At 39.4% G+C, this 22,874-nt stretch overlaps 1 protein-coding gene and 1 long non-coding RNA gene across 2 annotated transcripts; both read left to right on the top strand.

Moving 5' to 3' along the window:
* Positions 1–3,996: 3,996 nt before the first annotated feature.
* Positions 3,997–11,875, top strand: LOC102290643. The gene is made up of 20 exons (XR_006054809.1): positions 3,997–4,000; positions 4,097–4,184; positions 4,349–4,443; positions 5,361–5,499; positions 5,609–5,796; positions 5,975–6,073; positions 6,337–6,390; positions 6,469–6,567; positions 6,794–6,826; positions 6,925–7,023; positions 8,351–8,389; positions 8,477–8,575; positions 8,717–8,764; positions 8,845–8,943; positions 9,141–9,170; positions 9,261–9,363; positions 10,043–10,230; positions 10,445–10,620; positions 10,719–10,843; positions 11,857–11,875. It is a non-coding gene; the product is annotated as a deleted in malignant brain tumors 1 protein (long non-coding RNA).
* A 5,827-nt stretch (positions 11,876–17,702) lies between these two features.
* LOC102291270 (deleted in malignant brain tumors 1 protein) lies at positions 17,703–22,595 on the top strand. Its single transcript, XM_005914192.3, has 15 exons — positions 17,703–17,750; positions 18,977–19,015; positions 19,103–19,201; positions 19,343–19,390; positions 19,471–19,569; positions 19,767–19,796; positions 19,887–19,985; positions 20,078–20,110; positions 20,196–20,337; positions 20,506–20,711; positions 20,926–21,101; positions 21,200–21,430; positions 21,517–21,677; positions 22,059–22,303; positions 22,408–22,595. The coding sequence occupies exons 3-15, from the start codon at positions 19,138–19,140 to the stop codon at positions 22,452–22,454; spliced, it is 1,581 nt and encodes a 526-aa protein (XP_005914254.3). The 5' UTR covers positions 17,703–17,750; positions 18,977–19,015; positions 19,103–19,137; the 3' UTR covers positions 22,455–22,595.
* Positions 22,596–22,874: the final 279 nt, after the last annotated feature.

The raw sequence follows: 22,874 nt of genomic DNA, 5'->3' as shown, positions 1-22,874 counted from the left end.
TACACGCACACACACACACAGAGACACGCACACACACACACACACACACACACACACACCAACCCATCTCACACACACACCCACACACACACACACACCATATATATATGTGCACACACTTACTGTATATATGTGGTGTGTTTTTTATTTGAATCTTCAAATGCAATTTAACCTTACTTAATTAATCGCATGCCCTCCTGGGTTTAAAATGCACTTAAAAACAGACTGTAAGCAGTTGACCAATATAAGATGAGTGGGGCGGAGGTAAGGTTTGGAGTATTCAACCACAACACGTCACCTGTCTCTTGTTAGCTCGTTAGTCTCACTCTCGTTGCATGTCAATGAGAGGTGCCACGTGGGTCGACCGAGAGAAGGAGAGAAGTTTGGCCCACGTGAAGGATAATCCCGAGTGGGTGTGTCTGGAGTGTGCGCTGGCAAGCTCTCCGAAATAAACATGGATACACCGTCTCGAAATGTATGCTCAGCGCGTGAAGATGCACGCGCGCGCAGCGTGTTCTGGTTATCGCGTACATCGACCCCAAAGAGGAAGGAGGGTCACTCCTGGTGATTCCTGGGCAGGCGAAGGTCTAACCACCACTCTTACGGCAATGGGTACCAGACTATTGGTATTGGAGTGGCCCAGCTGTGTGAAAGAAAGAGAAGCGGATGTGTAAAGAGTATCTACGTAATTTATGCTCAGCTATCACGGTTGGGTTGACGCAAGCTTGAACTATTTTTGCATGATGTAGGCAGACACTAGAGCGGTCTGCGGCAGACAGACAGGATAGATTGGAAAACTCTGTGTTAAAACGTCTGAGTTAATTGTGATGAATCACACATGGAAGGGAAGCGAGAGGGGCGTTAATTGAACACGGCGGCCAATCTCAAAGTCGTAAAGAGGCATCACGAAGAGTGATGTACCCCCGGCCAGTCAACTGAGGCACCTTCATAGTTGGCCTCATCAACCTTGGCTCTCACTGCTCCCCACACGAACTGCGCACGTGGAGAGACGCTCTTGGATGGACAACCACTCAGTCACTTGCCATATAGTGCATCTAGCTTGGGTATCATCTTCGCAGGAGAGCTGTATACCTGGTCCCCTCCTCATGCGGAATTGAGGTCATTAATACCCCAAAGTGGGCATGCGTATGAATCCATCTACCTCTGTGTGTTCTCTGGCGAGAGAGTAGAGTCGAGAGCGCGCCCTTTCCGAAGTGCGCGGCCTTCAGAATCCCTGGGAATCAAATGCCACCCGTTTGTCAGGAGAGCAAGAGAAGCGAGCTTGTGTGCGAGGCCCTCCGCGCCCATACTCTTTGGGCCCTGCGGCTGGCCTAATACTGTGTTTTGGGGCAACACGCTTGGGTCTTGTCTGGGCATGTAAGTGCAGCTGGGGCGATGCTAAGTGTGTCTTGGGCCTGAACACACGGTCGGGAACCCACCTAGCTATTCATTGCGAACGTGGCTGTTCCGGGCAGTGGGGAGTGTATATCCCCTGCTCCACGGCTGCGTGAGTGACCCCTCATCTGGGGCTCTCCTCAGCTCTTTCCGGGAGAGTGGCACGGTTGCCCCTCCGTTGATCTTCCTTGGGCTCTTGTTCTCTGGATGTCTGGAGCCTGGATCTCCTCCATACCTGCTTCATGCCCTGGAGGACAGAGCTATGGCCCCCCACACCCTCTAGCAGATCATTACATGAAGGAACCTTTTAAATACAAGTGCACCCTTTTTGGCTCCTACCTCAAAGCACACTGTGCGCTGTCAATCCTACGTGCTGCACAATAATATTCAATATTTAGTATTTACTGTTATATTCACATAGATTATCATGATGATGTTGTTTATTATATTGCTCTCTTTCTTTTTGCTTGTTTTCTCTTTTTCTTTCTCAACAGGTGATCCAGGTGATTGATACAGGGAGTGCAGAATTATTAGGCAAATGAGTATTTTGTCCACATCATCCTCTTCATGCATGTTGTCTTACTCCAAGCTGTATAGGCTCGAAAGCCTACTACCAATTAAGCATATTAGGTGATGTGCATCTCTGTAATGAGAAGGGGTGTGGTCTAATGACATCAACACCCTATATCAGGTGTGCATAATTATTAGGCAACGTCCTTTCCTTTGGCAAAATGGGTCAAAAGAAGGACTTGACAGGCTCAGAAAAGTCAAAAATAGTGAGATATCTTGCAGAGGGATGCAGCAGTCTCAAAATTGCAAAGCTTCTGAAGCGTGATCATCGAACAATCAAGCGTTTCATTCAAAATAGTCAACAGGGTCGCAAGAAGCGTGTGGAAAAACCAAGGCGCAAAATAACTGCCCATGAACTGAGAAAAGTCAAGCGTGCAGCTGCCAAGATGCCACTTGCCACCAGTTTGGCCATATTTCAGAGCTGCAACATCACTGGAGTGCCCAAAAGCACAAGGTGTGCAATACTCAGAGACATGGCCAAGGTAAGAAAGGCTGAAAGACGACCACCACTGAACAAGACACACAAGCTGATGGATGGGCCCGTGGCTGGATTGGTAAAGGGCAGAGAGCTCCAGTCCGACTCAGACGCCAGCAAGGTGGAGGTGGAGTACTGGTTTGGGCTGGTATCATCAAAGATGAGCTTGTGGGGCCTTTTTGGGTTGAGGATGGAGTCAAGCTCAACTCCCAGTCCTACTGCCAGTTTCTGGAAGACACCTTCTTCAAGCAGTGGTACAGGAAGAAGTCTGCATCCTTCAAGAAAAACATGATTTTCATGCAGGACAATGCTCCATCACACGCGTCCAAGTACTCCACAGCGTGGCTGGCAAGAAAGGGTATAAAAGAAGAAAAACTAATGACATGGCCTCCTTGTTCACCTGATCTGAACCCCATTGAGAACCTGTGGTCCATCATCAAATGTGAGATTTACAAGGAGGGAAAACAGTACACCTCTCTGAACAGTGTCTGGGAGGCTGTGGTTGCTGCTGCACGCAATGTTGATGGTGAACAGATCAAAACACTGACAGAATCCATGGATGGCAGGCTTTTGAGTGTCCTTGCAAAGAAAGGTGGCTATATTGGTCGCTGATTTGTTTTTGTTTTGTTTTTGAATGTCAGAAATGTATATTTGTGAATGTGGAGATGTTATATTGGTTTCACTGGTAAAAATAAATAATTGAAATGGGTATATATTTGTTTTTTGTTAAGTTGCCTAATAATTATGCACAGTAATAGTCACCTGCACACACAGATATCCCCCTAAAATAGCTAAAACTAAAAACAAACTAAAAACTACTTCCAAAAACATTCAGCTTTGATATTAATGAGTTTTTTGGGTTCATTGAGAACATGGTTGTTGTTCAATAATAAAATTATTCCTCAAAAATACAACTTGCCTAATAATTCTGCACTCCCTGTATGTAATTTTTGTCTGTTTGTTTTGTTGTTTTTGTTTTTGCCCTTTATCACTGTTCCTCTTCCCTGCTGTTTTGTTTCCCTCTTTCTTTCTCCCTTTTCTTTTCCCCAGTCAAGTCTGTCCCGTATTTAGCAAGTGAAAATAAAATAAAATAAACAATAAAAGGTGAATCAAATAGACCAATACGGCAAGGCTGGGATGGTCCATTTGGTAAAGTAAATTTGTTGGGCATCTCTTTGTCTTTAGACAATAATTCTGATGGCAAAAGAACCAAAAAAAAAATAATGCAATTTAACTTTAATCTCTTAAACCCTGTTTAAAATTCTCATTTTTCAATTCATTTTAAAATTCTCAGTGAAAAACCCCTCTAGATTTACTCAGCTCCTTCCCTAGAATCCAAATTTGAAAATAGTTACACCTTTATAACAGTTATTCAGCAAACACTGATGTTATTGAAGTTGATATTAGAAAAGAACTCAGCTTTATTATCAAGTTCCTGAAACTCTCATGTATATCTTAAGCAAATACATTAAAACATATCCTAAAACTAGACTGAAAAATATTTGCACACCTTTTATTATAATTAAACAAGTGTGTGGTTCTCATGGAAAGGATTAATGGGTAATCTCACTAAACATTTGGTGATATCAGTAATTTTGTAGGTGCTAAAACAAAGTGTCTGAGTCGGCTGCTGAGTATATAAGCTGCAATGCTCAGTACCTCTGACAAATTGGAAGGTGAACGAATACAAACATGTGGACTCTCTTGTTCCTTTGTGGTGTGCTCATCACACATCAGGTGCAAGGTACTTTCCATTCGTTTCTTATCATGCTTTTTTTCTTTTTGGATTTTCAAGCAAATTTGTTATTTTGTCATTTGATATTTTCAACAACATTTGCGAGTTGATGGCTTGTCGGTGCTGCATTTGTAGTCTGAAATTGATGTTATCTTTATGTCATTATCCATCAGGTGTAGATCGTGGCGACGCTGCTCGTTATTGGTGGACTACAGCAGATTATTGGGAAACTTCAGAGATTATTGGGAAACTACACCAGGTTATTCAGGTAAAAGGAAAGATATATGGTACTGTCTTTGTCTGTCTTAATATTGTTCATTTAATCGCTGTGGTCAACAGTTTACATCAAATAACAGTCATGAACAAAACAGAGTATTAGAGAGATTTTTTAAAATGGACATGAAAACTAAATGTATAAAGGCTAATTTACACACTGAAACAGTTAATTTACACAAACTGACATAAATGTAACAATGTAGCTGGAATTAATAAATAAGTGCTACAAGTTAAAGTTTTTAAAACATGTTTAGCGCCATCTTCTTCAGTACAGAACCTGAGTTGGTTGGTTGCAATCAACTGACTTCATATAGCTAACTAATAACAGAACCAGCTAAAAATCTATTTTGTTGTAAACTGGTTGGATGTACTTGGGAAGAGAAAGATTATTTTATTGAATAAAAACCACTGATAGCATCGGCTGATTCTGACTCCAGCTAGTAGATCCAGTGAACCACCTGTCACCTGACTCAAACAGGTTCTCCTCCACACTGGTCTCTTTTATGAAGTGCTTTAGAAACCCGAACATTACGGCTAACAGCTAGATTTCCCTGTGTCAGAGCAGCTAGCTAAACAGCTAAGAGCCACTTACTGCTAAAGGTAATGAGACAACACCTACATACAATTTTTTTTTCAATGCACCCGTTGCTGATGCAACAAATGCAAATTGTGCAATACATTCATGATTCTGGGCCAATTTGTTTTCTTTAGAATTTGTATATATGACACATGCATATAAAGTTTATAAATAATATAGTTCTGGATATCTGTTTATGCTGTAGCAGTTACAATCTTATACATTCAAACAACTAAAATGTTAAACTCACTGTCCACAAAACTTATTGTTAATTGATTAGCTTTTTAACATGTATTTAATTGATTTTTTTTAATGATTCTGTGTTACTTCAGGATGTGGTGGTTACCTGTATGGCAGCAGTGGCAGTTTTTACAGCCCCAACTATCCAAACCTGTACCCAGACAATTCTGACTGTATATGGTACATCAGACCAGGCAATCAAATTATTCAGCTGGAGCTGTCAGATGTAAAGTAAGCAAGTATTTTTCCATACCTAGGATGAGTGTGATCACTCTTTACTTTGGTTGTATTATGGTGACTTTTAATTCAAAGTTGTGTTCTTGGTTTGTGTTAATCACAGCACTGAGTGTGGATATGATTATGTTTACGTCTATGATGGCTCCAGTACTGGAAGCCGGCTTCTGGGAAAGACATGTAACAACACCAAAAACAACACTTTCTATTCCACCGGTTATTATTTGACTGTGCGCTTCAGGAGTGATGGCAGTGTAAGAGACACAGGATTCCGTGCTTCTTACAGAGTTGTGTGTAAGTCACACCTGTTATGATACCTTTATAAATAAAGTTAGGTACCATGTCTACAGTTTATTTGTGGATTTTATTGTCAGTGAAAGAAAACAAACAAGCAAAAAAGAAGTAAAAATCATAATCTTGAGATTTTAATTAATGGGAATTTTTTTGTCTTTTTTGTCTATCCTCCTTGAAGCTGGAGGTTCCTGCATTCACAACTGTGGTTACCAGGTTGGATATTGCTCTTGCTCTTCGAGCTGTGTATACAGAGGGGACTGTTGTTATGACTACGAAGGTAAGCAATGCTGAAAAGTGCCAAAACGCATTTATTCAGGGCCTGTATTTAATGACAATTTGCGCAACTTGTACTTTATTTTGTGGAACGAGGTATACAAACTAAATATGATAAATAATTCATGAATAAGAAAATATAGTACCCAAATATTTGAAAACAGCATGATCAGAGTATGTTTCTTTTTCTTCTTTCCTGACCCAACGTGCCTGTTATGATACACACAAACATAAAAGAAACTAGATCTTAAAATTTACCTCCCACAGATCACTGCACGTCCACATCAGTAACAGGTATACCAGAAACAGATGCAACAACAGGTAAATAAAAAGAATTAAGTAAAGATACTGTTTAAAAAAAATGAGATTAAAAGCTATAAAGTAAATGTTGTCTTCCAGATCTGTACTCATGTCTTTACAACTGTGGCGCACACCTGGGAAGCTGTTCCTGTACTAGCTCTTGTGAATACTACGGCAACTGTTGTCATGACTACTACTGTAAGTATTCTGTCCTTCAAAGCTCAGCAGAAGGAGGCCCTGCTCACTATGATCACACTTTCCAATGAAAAGAATTTTTCCTCGCACTACAGGTGTGCTGCCACACTTCCAACAGTCTCACACTTACACAGCCTATAAAACAGTCATGCTTATTCAAAAACAAGGGGGCAAAGATGTTTGGAAAACTGTTCAGTTTTAATCTGTATGGTTTGCTCCTTTGTTTCAGCTTACTGCCCAAGCACAGGAGATCCAGTCACAGGTATAAAAGTCTGTATGGGGAAACATTTTTAAAGCAGCAGCTCAGTAAAAGCCATCTCATAGATTTTTTTAAATACTGTATCTCTCTCTGTTTTCAAGATCAGCCATCATGTCGTTACAACTGTGGCATGCACCTGGGAAGCTGTTCATGCAGAAGCTCTTGTCAATACAATGGTGACTGTTGCTATGACTACTATGGTAAGTGGCAAGTCTTACAGATCAACGTTGTTAACCGTCTCTGCAGCCATCTCTTGCAGGAGCAAACAGTCTGTCAGATTCCAGTGTAATGGTTTTCTGAAAATGACACATGACATTGTGACTTTGTGTTTAAAGAGACAATTTTCTTTGGCCTTCAGTGGGATATACTGTATGCATCTAGATTGTTTTGGTTGCTCAGTTTTGGAGATATGTCTGTCATGTTTTGAACATCTAAAGTATTATTTTTTGGCTTTGTTAAAACCTTTTACAGACATAATTTCTTGTCATTGGCTATTAGCTAATGATGTTGAATGTTTCACTTAAATAATCATGTAGTAACAGTACAAAGGTCATTATCTCACACAAGTTTTAAAAAAGAAAAGAGCCAGAAACGCCAATCATTCAATTCGCATTAAAAGAAAGCAGCTAATGTCTCTTTTCAGAAATTATGACCCTTGCATAATGGGTCATAATGCACAAACCTTGTTATGAGCAGCTTTATCCACTGACCCATACTTGCTTGTGTCTGTGTGTGCATCCTGGTAGATCTGCTTTTCCTTCTGCAGAATGATATACTTGGTAGTTGCAATTTGGTAGAAGACAAACAAAAAAACCCAACAACAACAACAACCAACTGCTTACTTGTTTTTGCTCATCTGAACTTGGGTTGCAGTGGCAACAAGCTAATGCAAGATATTCCAGACGTCCTTCTCCCCAGCCTCAATTTCCAATTCCTCCTGGGGGATCCTGAATCCAGGCCTTATTAGAAATGTAATCTTTGCAACACATTCCCTGGGGTCTCCTCCAAGTTCAGCGTGCCCAGAACACCTCCGAAGATAGGCAACTAGGAGTGATCCAAACCAGATCAGAATCACCTCAACAGGCTCCTTTTGACATGTTGGGGAAAAGAAAGTCCCTGCATGAAACTGCTCAAAACAAGGTTTTACAATATTTCTTTGACAAACCTGGTCCTGATTTCTGAACAGAGACATTCCTGCTGAGTTTTCAAAAATATTTTAGTGCTTTACACACCACAACACAATTACCATTTAGTTCCATTATATACTGTATAAGAGAAGGGAGACATCTGCACAGCGGACGTCTCCAAAACTGAACAATCCAGATAAATAAATGGCACTCCAGGCTGGAGGGAATATTAGTGTTTGTAATTTTAAAGCTGCCCCCATCAGACTGCAAAGCAACAATTTTTGTTATATTTTTTGGAGAGTGTGGGAATTATGTATCTAATTCCCACATCCACAATAATCCCCAATTATTTAAATACTATGTTTTATTTAGAAAACCTTTTCTTCTTTCTGTCAAATAGATTACTGCTCATCAACCACTACGTGGCCTGACGTTACAGGTGCAAACCCTTACTTAATTTTTAAAAAATCAATAGTTTGATATTTAATGATTTGCCTGTAGTCTTATGTCCCCATGTGTTTTCTAGCTCAGCCTTCATGTCGATACAACTGTGGCTGGAGCATGGGAAGCTGCTCCTGCACAAGCTCTTGTGAATACTATGGAAATTGCTGTTATGACTACTACTGTAAGTGTTCAGCCCATCGAATTCATTAGTGCTCATATTAACATAATGTGAATAAGCGGTTTGTTAAACAAGCACATTAAATAAGTAAGAAAAGGTTAAACTGGCAAAAAGTCAAAATATTTTCTTTCCTCTGTCATGTAGCATACTGCCAATGGACTACTGACACGCCCACTACCATGCCTGTTACAGGTATGACAATCTCTCAACAGACTGAATGACAAAAAAAATTAAACATACCAATTATTCAAACACACTTTTACTCCCCACAGAACAGCCTTCATGTCAATACAACTGTGGCTGGAACATCGGAAACTGCTCCTGCTCAAGCTCTTGTGAATACTATGGAAATTGCTGCAATGACTACTACTGTAAGTAAAGCTCAGACGAGAACGTCACTGCAAATGGTGATCACAGTTCCTGCTCAACAGTATAGTGTATGGCTATAAAATTCACTGTATTTGCTGTATTATTTAAATCAACTTACGATGATGCCCATAAAATAAGTAAATTCCTGACAGTAAGTAACTTGATCTAATGTTGTAATTATTTTCTTCACTTCTTCTAGATTACTGCCAGTCTCCTGACTTTACCACAGGTACGAAAACCTCAGTGACCTCGAGTAAAACCAGAAACTGTTAATGCCTCTGGCGAGAAAGCTTACTGAAATGATTTCTGTGTCCCTCAGCTCAACCCTCATGTCGATACAACTGTGGCAGTTACATGGGAAGCTGTTCCTGCTCAAGCTCATGTGAATACTATGGAAACTGTTGTTACGACTACTACTGTGGGTATCTGGTCAAGTCATCTCCTACTTATTTATGTAGAGCAATATGACTTAAAAAAGAAAAGTTATCCTAAAACCTTCATTTCTCCCTTTAAACAGCCTCGACTGATTAGTCTCAACTAGGAGCCTATAAGGTAGGCGTCCCAGATTGTTGCAGCAATTATGTCTGGAAGGAAGTTTTGAGATACATTGCAGTGACATCTTTTATGCTATTATTATTAACATTACAACAGGAGAGTCATAGTGGAGGCAATCTGTTGTGCTCTGGACACCTTCTCTAGCCCTAACTATCCAGCCTTTACTTATTCTTATGATTCAACTGGTACTGTCATGTGGGTCAACTACAGTAGCTGCATTATTGGACCAAACAAGATAATTTCCTGCCAATTCACATTCTCTAACAGTAAGTATAATAGAAAACAATGTGAGCTAGCATTGTTATGTGAGGCACAGATAGGATCAATTTCTATTGTGAAGAGTACATGAATTACATGCAGGATCTCGATTTACACTTCACTATTTTAAACCTATGTCGTAGTGCAACTGGATTTTAAGCTATTGTCTTCCAATTTGTTACTGGCTTCTTATTGTAGTTTCCAAACAAAACATGAACCAGCGCAAGTAGTTCACTGTACGACTTAGAAGTGATTTAGGTCCTTTTGGTTTAGCGGCCTTGTTGGCAGCTGCGACTACATTGAAATCTATGATGGGCCATATGTTTATTCACCATTTTTGGGCAAAGTCTGCAACAACAGTCTGAGCACTTTCTTCTCCACTTCCAACTATATGACTGTGGTCTTCCGGACTGACGGTTCTATGGTTGGTCGAGGTTTCAACGCCGAGTTCACGAGCTCTTTGACACCAAGCTCAGGTACGCTTATTAGGAAGTAAAAGTCGGGCTATTTTGGCCTCTGCTTCTTTGATTATATCTTTTTTCTTTTTTAAAACATCATGCATATCTGTACCATTTTTCATACTGTAAAAAGTGGCTGAATAATAATTCAATAAGAACCAAAATGTAGGACCGACAAACCCTGAAAAAAATTCAAGCTGCTGTACCAATCTTGTTAACAACATGCTGTCAGGTCGAGTGGACTGCTCCTCAGACAACATGAACATCGTGATTGAGAAGTCTTACTTGAACAGTTTGGGTTATGATGGTCACAGCCTGTACCTGAACGACCCACACTGCAGACCCCAGATTTCCTATTACAATGTGGTCTTCAGTTTTCCTCTCAACACTTGTGGTAACACAAGAGAGGTAGGAACCCCAAAACTTTCTAAAAACAACAAAAAACCCCCCCCATTAACAGCAGTATTTTATAATTTTCAAAACAACTGATCTTCTTCCCTGAACAGTTTGAGAATGGCAAAATTGTGTACACAAACAGTCTTCGTGCCTACAACTCCAACTACGGTGAGATCACACGCCAGTCTAACTTTAAGCTAAACGTTCACTGCCGAATTGGAGGAAGACTTATCGGGTATCTTGGCAGATTACATTTATGTACGAGGGTCGCTTGTGAACTAGAGAACACCACCTATATACTGGGCACAGGCAGATACAATACCAAGACATGGTATGTATATCTACCAAATCCTAGCAGCTTCTGACTATCAGCGTTGTGCTTATGGGCAGATAACAAGGTTTGACTAGACGAGAGGAAACTCCTATCAGTTATAAGTTTTTTATATTGATAGCTGATAATTTTTCTTCTGCACCTCAGTAGTTGACTCAACTATTAACACATATGGCATTAACACTAAACCAAGTAACTATGTATCATCTGAGACAGATATTAGAGAGAGGTGACAGCAGTCTGGTCCTTTCTTCTATTGCACACCTGTATATGCGATCAACCATCAGCCTTTGATTATCCAATCTACAGACCCAATACGACTTGGTGTCGAATGGGTAAGATATGAGGTGCACCTCCACGGTCAGTTTTAATTCATTCTAACTAAAGCTGTGGTTGTTTTTCTTGTCCTTACAAATACAGCAAAAAGTGTTAGGCAGTAAGGTGCCTTAGCGAGTTTGTGTTTTTGTAAAGGGTATTAAATTGCTCTACGACCCCAGATAAGAGAATAATGAAAAACCTAGTCACTAGTTTATTTTAATAAAAGGCACTCATAATAATGTATCAGTAGTGACTGGGTTGATTGATCTTAAAAGGCTCGTAGAATTCTATTCCACTTCACCCAGCGTATGTTACAATACTCTCCAAGATATGAGGTGTAGTGGGGGGTTCACAGAACTACACTGGTTTTATTTGTAGTTAACGATACGATTATTGAGCAGTGCTGTATTACAAGCGGAGCAATATTTCTATTAAACTAATAGCTTTATTGTTGGCGCAACACTGTTCAGGTAATAAATAAGATCCCGATTGTTGTCGTCCATTTCTGTAACAGAAATTACGAGATCCAATTTAATCCAGACGATGTAATTTTATCGCTTTAGTATACATCTCTTTTTCTTCATTCTCATTTCCTACAGATGTGTTCCACAATATTAGCACAACACCTAATATAGAGCCTTAGATCTACTTACTGGCTTTAATACGAGTTCGCGGTTTTGTCTGCTCTTATTAGGTTATGGCTTACTACATTTGAAGTTCAAGGGTCTGCTTGTCCAAAGATTTGCATACTTCGCAGAGGCCCACCCATCCGAAAGGTTATCTGGTAAACCTGAGTCCAAGATGCAGACGCGTCCTATTATTTATTTGTTTCAGGACACTCCCTTTTGTAAACTGTACAGATTCAGTCCCACCGTCTGTAACTTAGCTTGTCGGCTCAGGCACTAACAAGCAGATGTGTGTACCGACAGTAGAACGTGGTGGTGGCTGAAAGGACATTGGAGTGAAATTCTTTTGTGCTAGAGTAATTTTAGGCGTCGCCGAGGTTCATCCCTTATTGGGAGTGTTGTTAGTGCGAGCTTTGTTTATACATTTAGTTTTCATGTCCATTTTAAAAAATCTCTCTAATACTCTGTTTTGTTCATGACTGTTATTTGATGTAAACTGTTGACCACAGCGATTAAATGAACAATATTAAGACAGACAAAGACAGTACCATATATCTTTCCTTTTACCTGAATAACCTGGTGTAGTTTCCCAATAATCTCCTGAAGTTTCCCAATAATCTGCTGTAGTCCACCAATAACGAGCAGCGTCGCCACGATCTACACCTGATGGATAATGACATAAAGATAACATCAATTTCAGACTACAAATGCAGCACCGACAAGCCATCAACTCGCAAATGTTGTTGAAAATATCAAATGACAAAATAACAAATTTGCTTGAAAATCCAAAAAGAAAAAAAGCATGATAAGAAACGAATGGAAAGTACCTTGCACCTGATGTGTGATGAGCACACCACAAAGGAACAAGAGAGTCCACATGTTTGTATTCGTTCACCTTCCAATTTGTCAGAGGTACTGAGCATTGCAGCTTATATACTCAGCAGCCGACTCAGACACTTTGTTTTAGCACCTACAAAATTACTGATATCACCAAATGTTTAGTGAGATTACCCATTAATCCTTTCCATGAGAACCACACACTTGTTTAATTATAATAAAAGGTGTGCAAATATTTTTCAGTCTAGTTTTAGGATATGTTTTAATGTATTTGCTTAAGATATACATGAGAGTTTCAGGAACTTGATAATAAAGCTGAGTTCTTTTCTAATATCAACTTCAATAACATCAGTGTTTGCTGAATAACTGTTATAAAGGTGTAACTATTTTCAAATTTGGATTCTAGGGAAGGAGCTGAGTAAATCTAGAGGGGTTTTTCACTGAGAATTTTAAAATGAATTGAAAAATGAGAATTTTAAACAGGGTTTAAGAGATTAAAGTTAAATTGCATTATTTTTTTTTTGGTTCTTTTGCCATCAGAATTATTGTCTAAAGACAAAGAAAGATGCCCAACAAATTTACTTTACCAAATGGACCATCCCAGCCTTGCCTAATGGTCTATTTGATTCACCTTTGCTTTTATTGTTTATTTTATTTTCACTTACTAAATACGGGACAGACTTGACTGGGGGAAAGAAGGGGAGAAAGAAAGAGGGAAAGAGAAACAGCTGAGAAGAGGGACGGGGGAGAAGGGCAAAAGACAAAAACCAACAGAATAACACAAAAATAAAGGAGTGAAGAATTATTAGGCAAGTTGTATTTTTGAGGAATAATTTTATTATTGAACAACAACCATGTTCTCAATGAACCCAAAAAACTCATTAATATCAAAGCTGAATGTTTTTGGAAGTAGTTTTTAGTTTGTTTTTAGTTTTAGCTATTTTAGGGGGATATCTGTGTGTGCAGGTGACTATTACTGTGCATAATTATTAGGCAACTTAACAAAAAACAAATATATACCCATTTCAATTATTTTTACCAGTGACACCAATATAACATCTCCACATTCACAAATATACATTTCTGACATTCAAAAACAAAACAAAAACAAATCAGCGACCAATATAGCCACCTTTCTTTGCAAGGACACTCAAAAGCCTGCCATCCATGGATTCTGTCAGTGTTTTGATCTGTTCACCATCAACATTGCGTGCAGCAGCAACCACAGCCTCCCAGACACTGTTCAGAGAGGTGTACTGTTTTCCCTCCTTGTAAATCTCACATTTGATGATGGACCACAGGTTCTCAATGGGGTTCAGATCAGGTGAACAAGGTGGCCATGTCATTAGTTTTTCTTCTTTTATACCCTTTCTTGCCAGCCACGCTGTGGAGTACTTGGACGCGTGTGATGGAGCATTGTCCTGCATGAAAATCATGTTTTTCTTGAAGGATGCAGACTTCTTCCTGTACCACTGCTTGAAGAAGGTGTCTTCCAGAAACTGGCAGTAGGACTGGGAGTTGAGCTTGACTCCATCCTCAACCCGAAAAGGCCCCACAAGCTCATCTTTGATGATACCAGCCCAAACCAGTACTCCACCTCCACCTTGCTGGCGTCTGAGTCGGACTGGAGCTCTCTGCCCTTTACCAATCCAGCCACGGGCCCATCCATCAGCTTGTGTGTCTTGTTCAGTGGTGGTCGTCTTTCAGCCTTTCTTACCTTGGCCATGTCTCTGAGTATTGCACACCTTGTGCTTTTGGGCACTCCAGTGATGTTGCAGCTCTGAAATATGGCCAAACTGGTGGCAAGTGGCATCTTGGCAGCTGCACGCTTGACTTTTCTCAGTTCATGGGCAGTTATTTTGCGCCTTGGTTTTTCCACACGCTTCTTGCGACCCTGTTGACTATTTTGAATGAAACGCTTGATTGTTCGATGATCACGCTTCAGAAGCTTTGCAATTTTGAGACTGCTGCATCCCTCTGCAAGATATCTCACTATTTTTGACTTTTCTGAGCCTGTCAAGTCCTTCTTTTGACCCATTTTGCCAAAGGAAAGGACGTTGCCTAATAATTATGCACACCTGATATAGGGTGTTGATGTCATTAGACCACACCCCTTCTCATTACAGAGATGCACATCACCTAATATGCTTAATTGGTAGTAGGCTTTCGAGCCTATACAGCTTGGAGTAAGACAACATGCATGAAGAGGATGATGTGGACAAAATACTCATTTGCCTAATAATTCTGCACTCCCTGTATATCAATCACCTGGATCACCTGTTGAGAAAGAAAAAAGAGAAAACAAGCAAAAAAAGAGAGCAATATAATAAACAACATCATCATGATCTATGTGAATATAACAGTAAATACTAAATATTGAATATTATTGTGCAGCACGTAGGATCGACAGCGCACAGTGTGCTTTGAGGTAGGAGCCAAAAAGGGTGTAGTTTGTGTGTGTGAGCACCCGTGTGTACACCTGTGAGCATGTGTGGTCAACAGTTTACATCAAATAACAGTCATGAACAAAACAGAGTATTAGAGAGATTTTTTAAAATGGACATGAAAGCTAAATGTATAAAGACTAATTTACACACTGAAACAGTTAATTTACACAAACTGACATAAATGTAACAATGTAGCTGGAATTAAGAAATAAGTGCTACAAGTTAAAGTTTTTAAAACATGTTTAGCGCCATCTTCTTCAGTACAGAACCTGAGTTGGTTGGTTGCAATCAACTGACTTACATTAGTTCATATAGCTAACTAATAACAGAACCAGCTGAAAATCTCTTTTGTTGTAAACTGGTTGGATGTACTTGGGAAGAGAAAGATTATTTTATTGAATAAAAACCACTGATAGCATCGGCTGATTCTGACTCCAGCTAGTAGATCCAGTGAACCACCTGTCACCTGACTCAAACAGGTTCTCCTCCACACTGGTCTCTTTTATGAAGTGCTTTAGAAACCCGAACATTACGGCTAACAGCTAGATTTCCCTGTGTCAGAGCAGCTAGCTAAACAGCTAAGAGCCACTTACTGCTAAAGGTAATGAGACAACACCTACATACAATTTTTTTTTCAATGCACCCGTTGCTGATGCAACAAATGCAAATTGTGCAATACATTCATGATTCTGGGCCAATTTGTTTTCTTTAGAATTTGTATATATGACACATGCATATAAAGTTTATAAATAATATAGTTCTGGATATCTGTTTATGCTGTAGCAGTTACAATCTTATACATTCAAACAACTAAAATGTTAAACTCACTGTCCACAAAACTTATTGTTAATTGATTAGCTTTTTAACATGTATTTAATTGATTTTTTTTAATGATTCTGTGTTACTTCAGGATGTGGTGGTTACCTGTATGGCAGCAGTGGCAGTTTTTACAGCCCCAACTATCCAAACCTGTACCCAGACAATTCTGACTGTATATGGTACATCAGACCAGGCAATCAAATTATTCAGCTGGAGCTGTCAGATGTAAAGTAAGCAAGTATTTTTCCATACCTAGGATGAGTGTGATCACTCTTTACTTTGGTTGTATTATGGCGACTTTTAATTCAAAGTTGTGTTCTTGGTTTGTGTTAATCACAGCACTGAGTGTGGATATGATTATGTTTACGTCTATGATGGCTCCAGTACTGGAAGCCGGCTTCTGGGAAAGACATGTAACAACACCAAAAACAACACTTTCTATTCCACCGGTTATTATTTGACTGTGCGCTTCAGGAGTGATGGCAGTGTAAGAGACACAGGATTTCGTGCTTCTTACAGAGTTGTGTGTAAGTCACACCTGTTATGATACCTTTATAAATAAAGTTAGGTACCATGTCTACAGTTTATTTGTGGATTTTATTGTCAGTGAAAGAAAACAAACAAGCAAAAAAGAAGTAAAAATCATAATCTTGAGATTTTAATTAATGGGAATTTTTTTGTCTTTTTTGTCTATCCTCCTTGAAGCTGGAGGTTCCTGCATTCACAACTGTGGTTACCAGGTTGGATATTGCTCTTGCTCTTCGAGCTGTGTATACAGAGGGGACTGTTGTTATGACTACGAAGGTAAGCAATGCTGAAAAGTGCCAAAACGCATTTATTCAGGGGCCTGTATTTAATGACAATTTGCGCAACTTGTACTTTATTTTGTGGAACGAGGTATACAAACTAAATATGATAAATAATTCATGAATAAGAAAATATAGTACCCAAATATTTGAAAACAGCATGATCAGAGTATGTTTCTTTTTCTTCTTTCCTGACCCAACGTGCCTGTTATGATACACACAAACATAAAAGAAACTAGATCTTAAAATTTACCTCCCACAGATCACTGCACGTCCACATCAGTAACAGGTATACCAGAAACAGATGCAACAACAGGTAAATAAAAAGAATTAAGTAAAGATACTGTTTAAAAAAAATGAGATTAAAAGCTATAAAGTAAATGTTGTCTTCCAGATCTGTACTCATGTCTTTACAACTGTGGCGCACACCTGGGAAGCTGTTCCTGTACTAGCTCTTGTGAATACTACGGCAACTGTTGTCATGACTACTACTGTAAGTATTCTGTCCTTCAAAGCTCAGCAGAAGGAGGCCCTGCTCACTATGATCACACTTTACAATGAAAATAATTTTTTCTTGCACTACAGGTGTGCTGCCACACTTCCAACGGTCTCACACTTACCCAGCCTATTAAACAGTCACGTTTATTCAAAAACAAAGGGGTGGGGTGGGGGGGAGCCAAAGATAAACTGTTGAGTTTTAATCTGTATGGTTTGCTCCTTTGTTTCAGCTTACTGCCCAAGCACAGGAGATCCAGTCACAGGTATAAAAGTCTGTATGGGGAAACATTTTTAAAGCAGCAGCTCAGTAAAAGCCATCTCATAGATTTTTTTAAATACTGTATCTCTCTCTGTTTTCAAGATCAGCCATCATGCCGTTACAACTGTGGCATGCACCTGGGAAGCTGTTCATGCAGAAGCTCTTGTCAATACAATGGTGACTGTTGCTATGACTACTATGGTAAGTGGCAAGTCTTACAGATCAACGTTGTTAACCGTCTCTGCAGCCATCTCTTGCAGGAGCAAACAGTCTGTCAGATTCCAGTGTAATGGTTTTCTGAAAATGACACATGACATTGTGACTTTGTGTTTAAAGAGACAATTTTCTTTGGCCTTCAGTGGGATATACTGCATGCATCTAGATTGTTTTGGTTGCTCAGTTTTGGAGATATGTCTGTCATGTTTTGAATATAATAAAAAATTCCCTTGTCATGCTAAGAAAGACAAATAAATGAGTAATAAACATAGTTTTTAAAAAAAAAAGGAAAAGATCAGCAGTAATGTCTCTTTTCAGAAATTATGACCCTTGCATAATGGGTCATAATGCACAAACCTTGTTATGAGCAGCTTTATCCACTGACCCATACTTGCTTGTGTCTGTGTGTGCATCCTGGTAGATCTGCTTTTCCTTCTGCAGAATGATATACTTGGTAGTTGCGATTTGGTAGAAGACAAACAAACAAACAAAAAAACCCCAACAACAACAACAACCAACTGCTTACTTGTTTTTGCTCATCTGAACTTGGGTTGCAGTGGCAACAAGCTAATGCAAGATATTCCAGACATCCTTCTCCCCAGCCTCAATTTCCAATTCCTCCTGGGGGATCCTGAATCCAGGCCTTATTAGAAATGTAATCTTTGCAACACATTCCCTGGGGTCTCCTCCAAGTTCAGCGTGCCCAGAACACCTCTGAAGATAGGCAACTAGGAGTGATCCAAACCAGATCAGAATCACCTCAACAGGCTCCTTTTGACATGTTGGGGAAAAGAAAGTCCCTGCATGAAACTGCTCAAAACAAGGTTTTACAATATTTCTTTGACAAACCTGGTCCTGATTTCTGAACAGAGACATTCCTGCTGAGTTTTCAAAAATATTTTAGTGCTTTACACACCACAACACAATTACCATTTAGTTCCATTATATACTGTATAAGAGAAGGGAGACATCTGCACAGCGGACGTCTCCAAAACTGAACAATCCAGATAAATAAATGGCACTCCAGGCTGGAGGGAAAATTAGTGTTTGTAATTTTAAAGCTGCCCCCATCAGACTGCAAAGCAACAATTTTTGTTATATTTTTTGGAGAGTGTGGGAATTATGTATCTAATTCCCACATCCACAATAATCCCCAATTATTTAAATACTATGTTTTATTTAGAAAACCTTTTCTTCTTTCTGTCAAATAGATTACTGCTCATCAACCACTACGTGGCCTGACGTTACAGGTGCAAACCCTTACTTAATTTTTAAAAAATCAATAGTTTGATATTTAATGATTTGCCTGTAGTCTTATGTCGCCATGTGTTTTCTAGCTCAGCCTTCGTGTCGATACAACTGTGGCTGGAGCATGGGAAGCTGCTCCTGCTCAAGCTCTTGTGAATACTATGGAAATTGCTGTTATGACTACTACTGTAAGTGTTCAGCCCATTGAATTCATTAGTGCTCATATTAACATAATGTGAATAAGCGGTTTGTTAAACAAGCACATTAAATAAGTAAGAAAAGGTTAAACTGGCAAAAAGTCAAAATATTTTCTTTCCTCTGTCATGTAGCATACTGCCAATGGACTACTGACATGCCCACTACCATGCCTGTTACAGGTATGACAATCTCTCAACAGACTGAATGACAAAAAAAATTAAACATACCAATTATTCAAACACACTTTTACTCCCCACAGAACAGCCTTCATGTCAATACAACTGTGGCTGGAACATCGGAAACTGCTCCTGCTCAAGCTCTTGTGAATACTATGGAAATTGCTGCAATGACTACTACTGTAAGTAAAGCTCAGACGAGAACGTCACTGCAAATGGTGATCACAGTTCCTGCTCAACAGTATAGTGTATGGCTATAAAATTCACTGTATTTGCTGTATTATTTAAATCAACTTACGATGATGCCCATAAAATAAGTAAATTCCTGACAGTAAGTAACTTGATCTAATGTTGTAATTATTTTCTTCACTTCTTCTAGATTACTGCCAGTCTCCTGACTTTACCACAGGTACGAAAACCTCAGTGACCTCGAGTAAAACCAGAAACTGTTAATGCCTCTGGCGAGAAAGCTTACTGAAATGATTTCTGTGTCCCTCAGCTCAACCCTCATGTCGATACAACTGTGGCAGTTACATGGGAAGCTGTTCCTGCTCAAGCTCATGTGAATACTATGGAAACTGTTGTTACGACTACTACTGTGGGTATCTGGTCAAGCAATCTCAACATACATTTATTGCAATATTACTTAAAAAGAAAGTATCTAAAACCTTCATTTCTCCCTTTAAACAGCCTACTGCTTAGTCTCAACTAGGGAGCCAACAGGTAGGGTCCTCGATGTGCAGAATTAGTCTGGAGCAGTTTTGGTCATTGCAGTGACACTTTTTGCTATTTTATTAACATTCCACAGGGTCATGTGGAGGCAATCTGTTTGGCTCTGGCACCTTCTCTAGCCCTAACTATCCCAGCTACTATCATGACAATGCCTACTGCATGTGGCAACTAAGAGCTGCATATGACCAAAGAATCTTCCTGCAATTCACATTCCTACAGTAAGTAAATAGAAAAATGAGCAGCATTGTTATGTGAGGCACAGATGGATCAATCATGTGAAGACAGAAGTTACATGCAGATCTTCTTTTTTTAAAATCTAGATCTATGTTTCAACTTTTAAGCTGATTTCTAATTTATGGCTTTTATTGTGTTTAAAAAAAACACAGGCTGGAAAACTGCTGTTCCTGCGACTACATTGAAATCTATGATGGGCCATATGTTTATTCACCATTTTTGGGCAAAGTCTGCAACAACAGTCTGAGCACTTTCTTCTCCACTTCCAACTATATGACTGTGGTCTTCCGGACTGACGGTTCTATGGTTGGTCGAGGTTTCAACGCCGAGTTCACGAGCTCTTTGACACCAAGCTCAGGTACGCTTATTAGGAAGTAAAAGTCGGGCTATTTTGGCCTCTGCTTCTTTGATTATATCTTTTTTCTTTTTTAAAACATCATGCATATCTGTACCATTTTTCATACTGTAAAAAGTGGCTGAATAATAATTCAATAAGAACCAAAATGTAGGACCGACAAACCCTGAAAAAAATTCAAGCTGCTGTACCAATCTTGTTAACAACATGCTGTCAGGTCGAGTGGACTGCTCCTCAGACAACATGAACATCGTGATTGAGAAGTCTTACTTGAACAGTTTGGGTTATGATGGTCACAGCCTGTACCTGAACGACCCACACTGCAGACCCCAGATTTCCTATTACAATGTGGTCTTCAGTTTTCCTCTCAACACTTGTGGTAACACAAGAGAGGTAGGAACCCCAAAACTTTCTAAAAACAACAAAAAACCCCCCCCATTAACAGCAGTATTTTATAATTTTCAAAACAACTGATCTTCTTCCCTGAACAGTTTGAGAATGGCAAAATTGTGTACACAAACAGTCTTCGTGCCTACAACTCCAACTACGGTGAGATCACACGCCAGTCTAACTTTAAGCTAAACGTCAACTGCCGAATGGAGGAAGACTCGGTATCTCAGATTTTGTACGAGGTCCGTGAACTAGAGAACACCACCATAACGGGCACAGGCAGATACAATACCAGCATGGTTTTCTACCAATCCAGCAGCTTCTACTATCAGGTGTGTTTGGGCAGTGAAGGTTTGACTAGAGAGAAAACTCCTATCGTTATAGTTTTATGATGCTGATAATTTTCTTTCACGCTCAGGTGACTCAATTTCCATATGAGATAACACTAAACCAGAACTTGTATATTGAAATCGATATGAGGAGAGGTGACAGCAGTCTGGTCCTCTTTATTGACACCTGTATAGCATCACCATCAGCCTTTGATTTCCAGTCAAGACCCTACTACTTGGTTCGCAATGGGTAAGATAATGAGTGCCCTCCACGGGTCAGTTTAATTCGCTAACTACACTGGTTTTTGTCCACAATAAGAACAAAGGGATTTGTGTTGTAAATACTAAAACTCCCAGTGAAAATAACTGAAAAAAGTACAATATTTAATAAGCACTATAATTTAGTATACTTTTGAGATATCTGTAGCTTATACTCCAGCTATGGTTACTTTAAATATTAGGATTTCACAGATACAATTTAAAAGATACAATGATCTCATAAAAGGACATTATTTTATAATAAATTAATTGTTCCACCACTTTATCTAAATAATGGTCTCTTTTTGTAAGCAAAAAACAAACCAGTAATGCGTGTATTTTCCAGTAACATCTCTTTCTTTATCATTCTCAGTTGTCCAATAGATAACACCTACTATGCCTACACTACTGGCACCAGCCCGTTTGCTCGTTTCACATTTAAGGCCTTCCAGTTCTTGCGGGCCACAGAAGACGTGTACCTCCAGTGCAAGGTCCTAATATGTCCAGCCTCCGACTACAACTCCCGCTGCCGCCGCGGATGCACCAAGCGAGTGGCCAGAGACGTGGGGTCTGAACATGAGAGTGAAACTCTGGTTGTGGGTCCCATTCACCTTTTAGGTAAGTGCGACTTTGTACTTTGTTTTGAATTCTTGTGCTAGAAGAACAAAAAGTGAACAAAGTATCTGACTATTACTTACTTTTTTTAATTTTTTTATTTCTAGACCCTGAGAAAAAGGAAGATGCGAATGATGAGCAGAAAGAAACTTAAATCTTCTCCACTTCTCTCCCTCTTCTTCACGCCTTCACTCTAACACTGAATATTATCCACCCTTTCTTTTTTTTCCTTTTCTTGCATTACATGAATAAAGGCATCATCAAAAGACAATATGTGTTTTTGTTCATTATGTCAACTGTCATGATCCTGTAATAAAAGGACAGTGGTTGATTTTTGTTCTTGAAAACAAAACAAACAAAAAACGAAACAAAAACAAGAAGACATACCACAACTCAGTTAGAAAACACTTTACTTATAAATTAGTTAGATTAATCCATCTCACAATGATTCACCATCCCAGAGGGATGTCACCGCCAGAAGGCTTAAACATTCACGATTACCTACGAACCTACGACACAATGAGAGAACATAAGGCAGTCATTACTGGATGCCCCCATTACTGGTAAGTAAGGT

This window comes from Haplochromis burtoni, unplaced genomic scaffold (assembly GCF_018398535.1).
Source record: "Haplochromis burtoni strain Fernald_Lab_line unplaced genomic scaffold, NCSU_Asbu1 Contig_7, whole genome shotgun sequence".
In the NCBI taxonomy this organism is placed as follows: Eukaryota; Metazoa; Chordata; class Actinopteri; order Cichliformes; family Cichlidae; genus Haplochromis; species Haplochromis burtoni.
The sequence above is the reverse complement of the archived record's forward strand: the minus strand, read 5'-3'. Positions and strand labels throughout refer to the sequence as shown.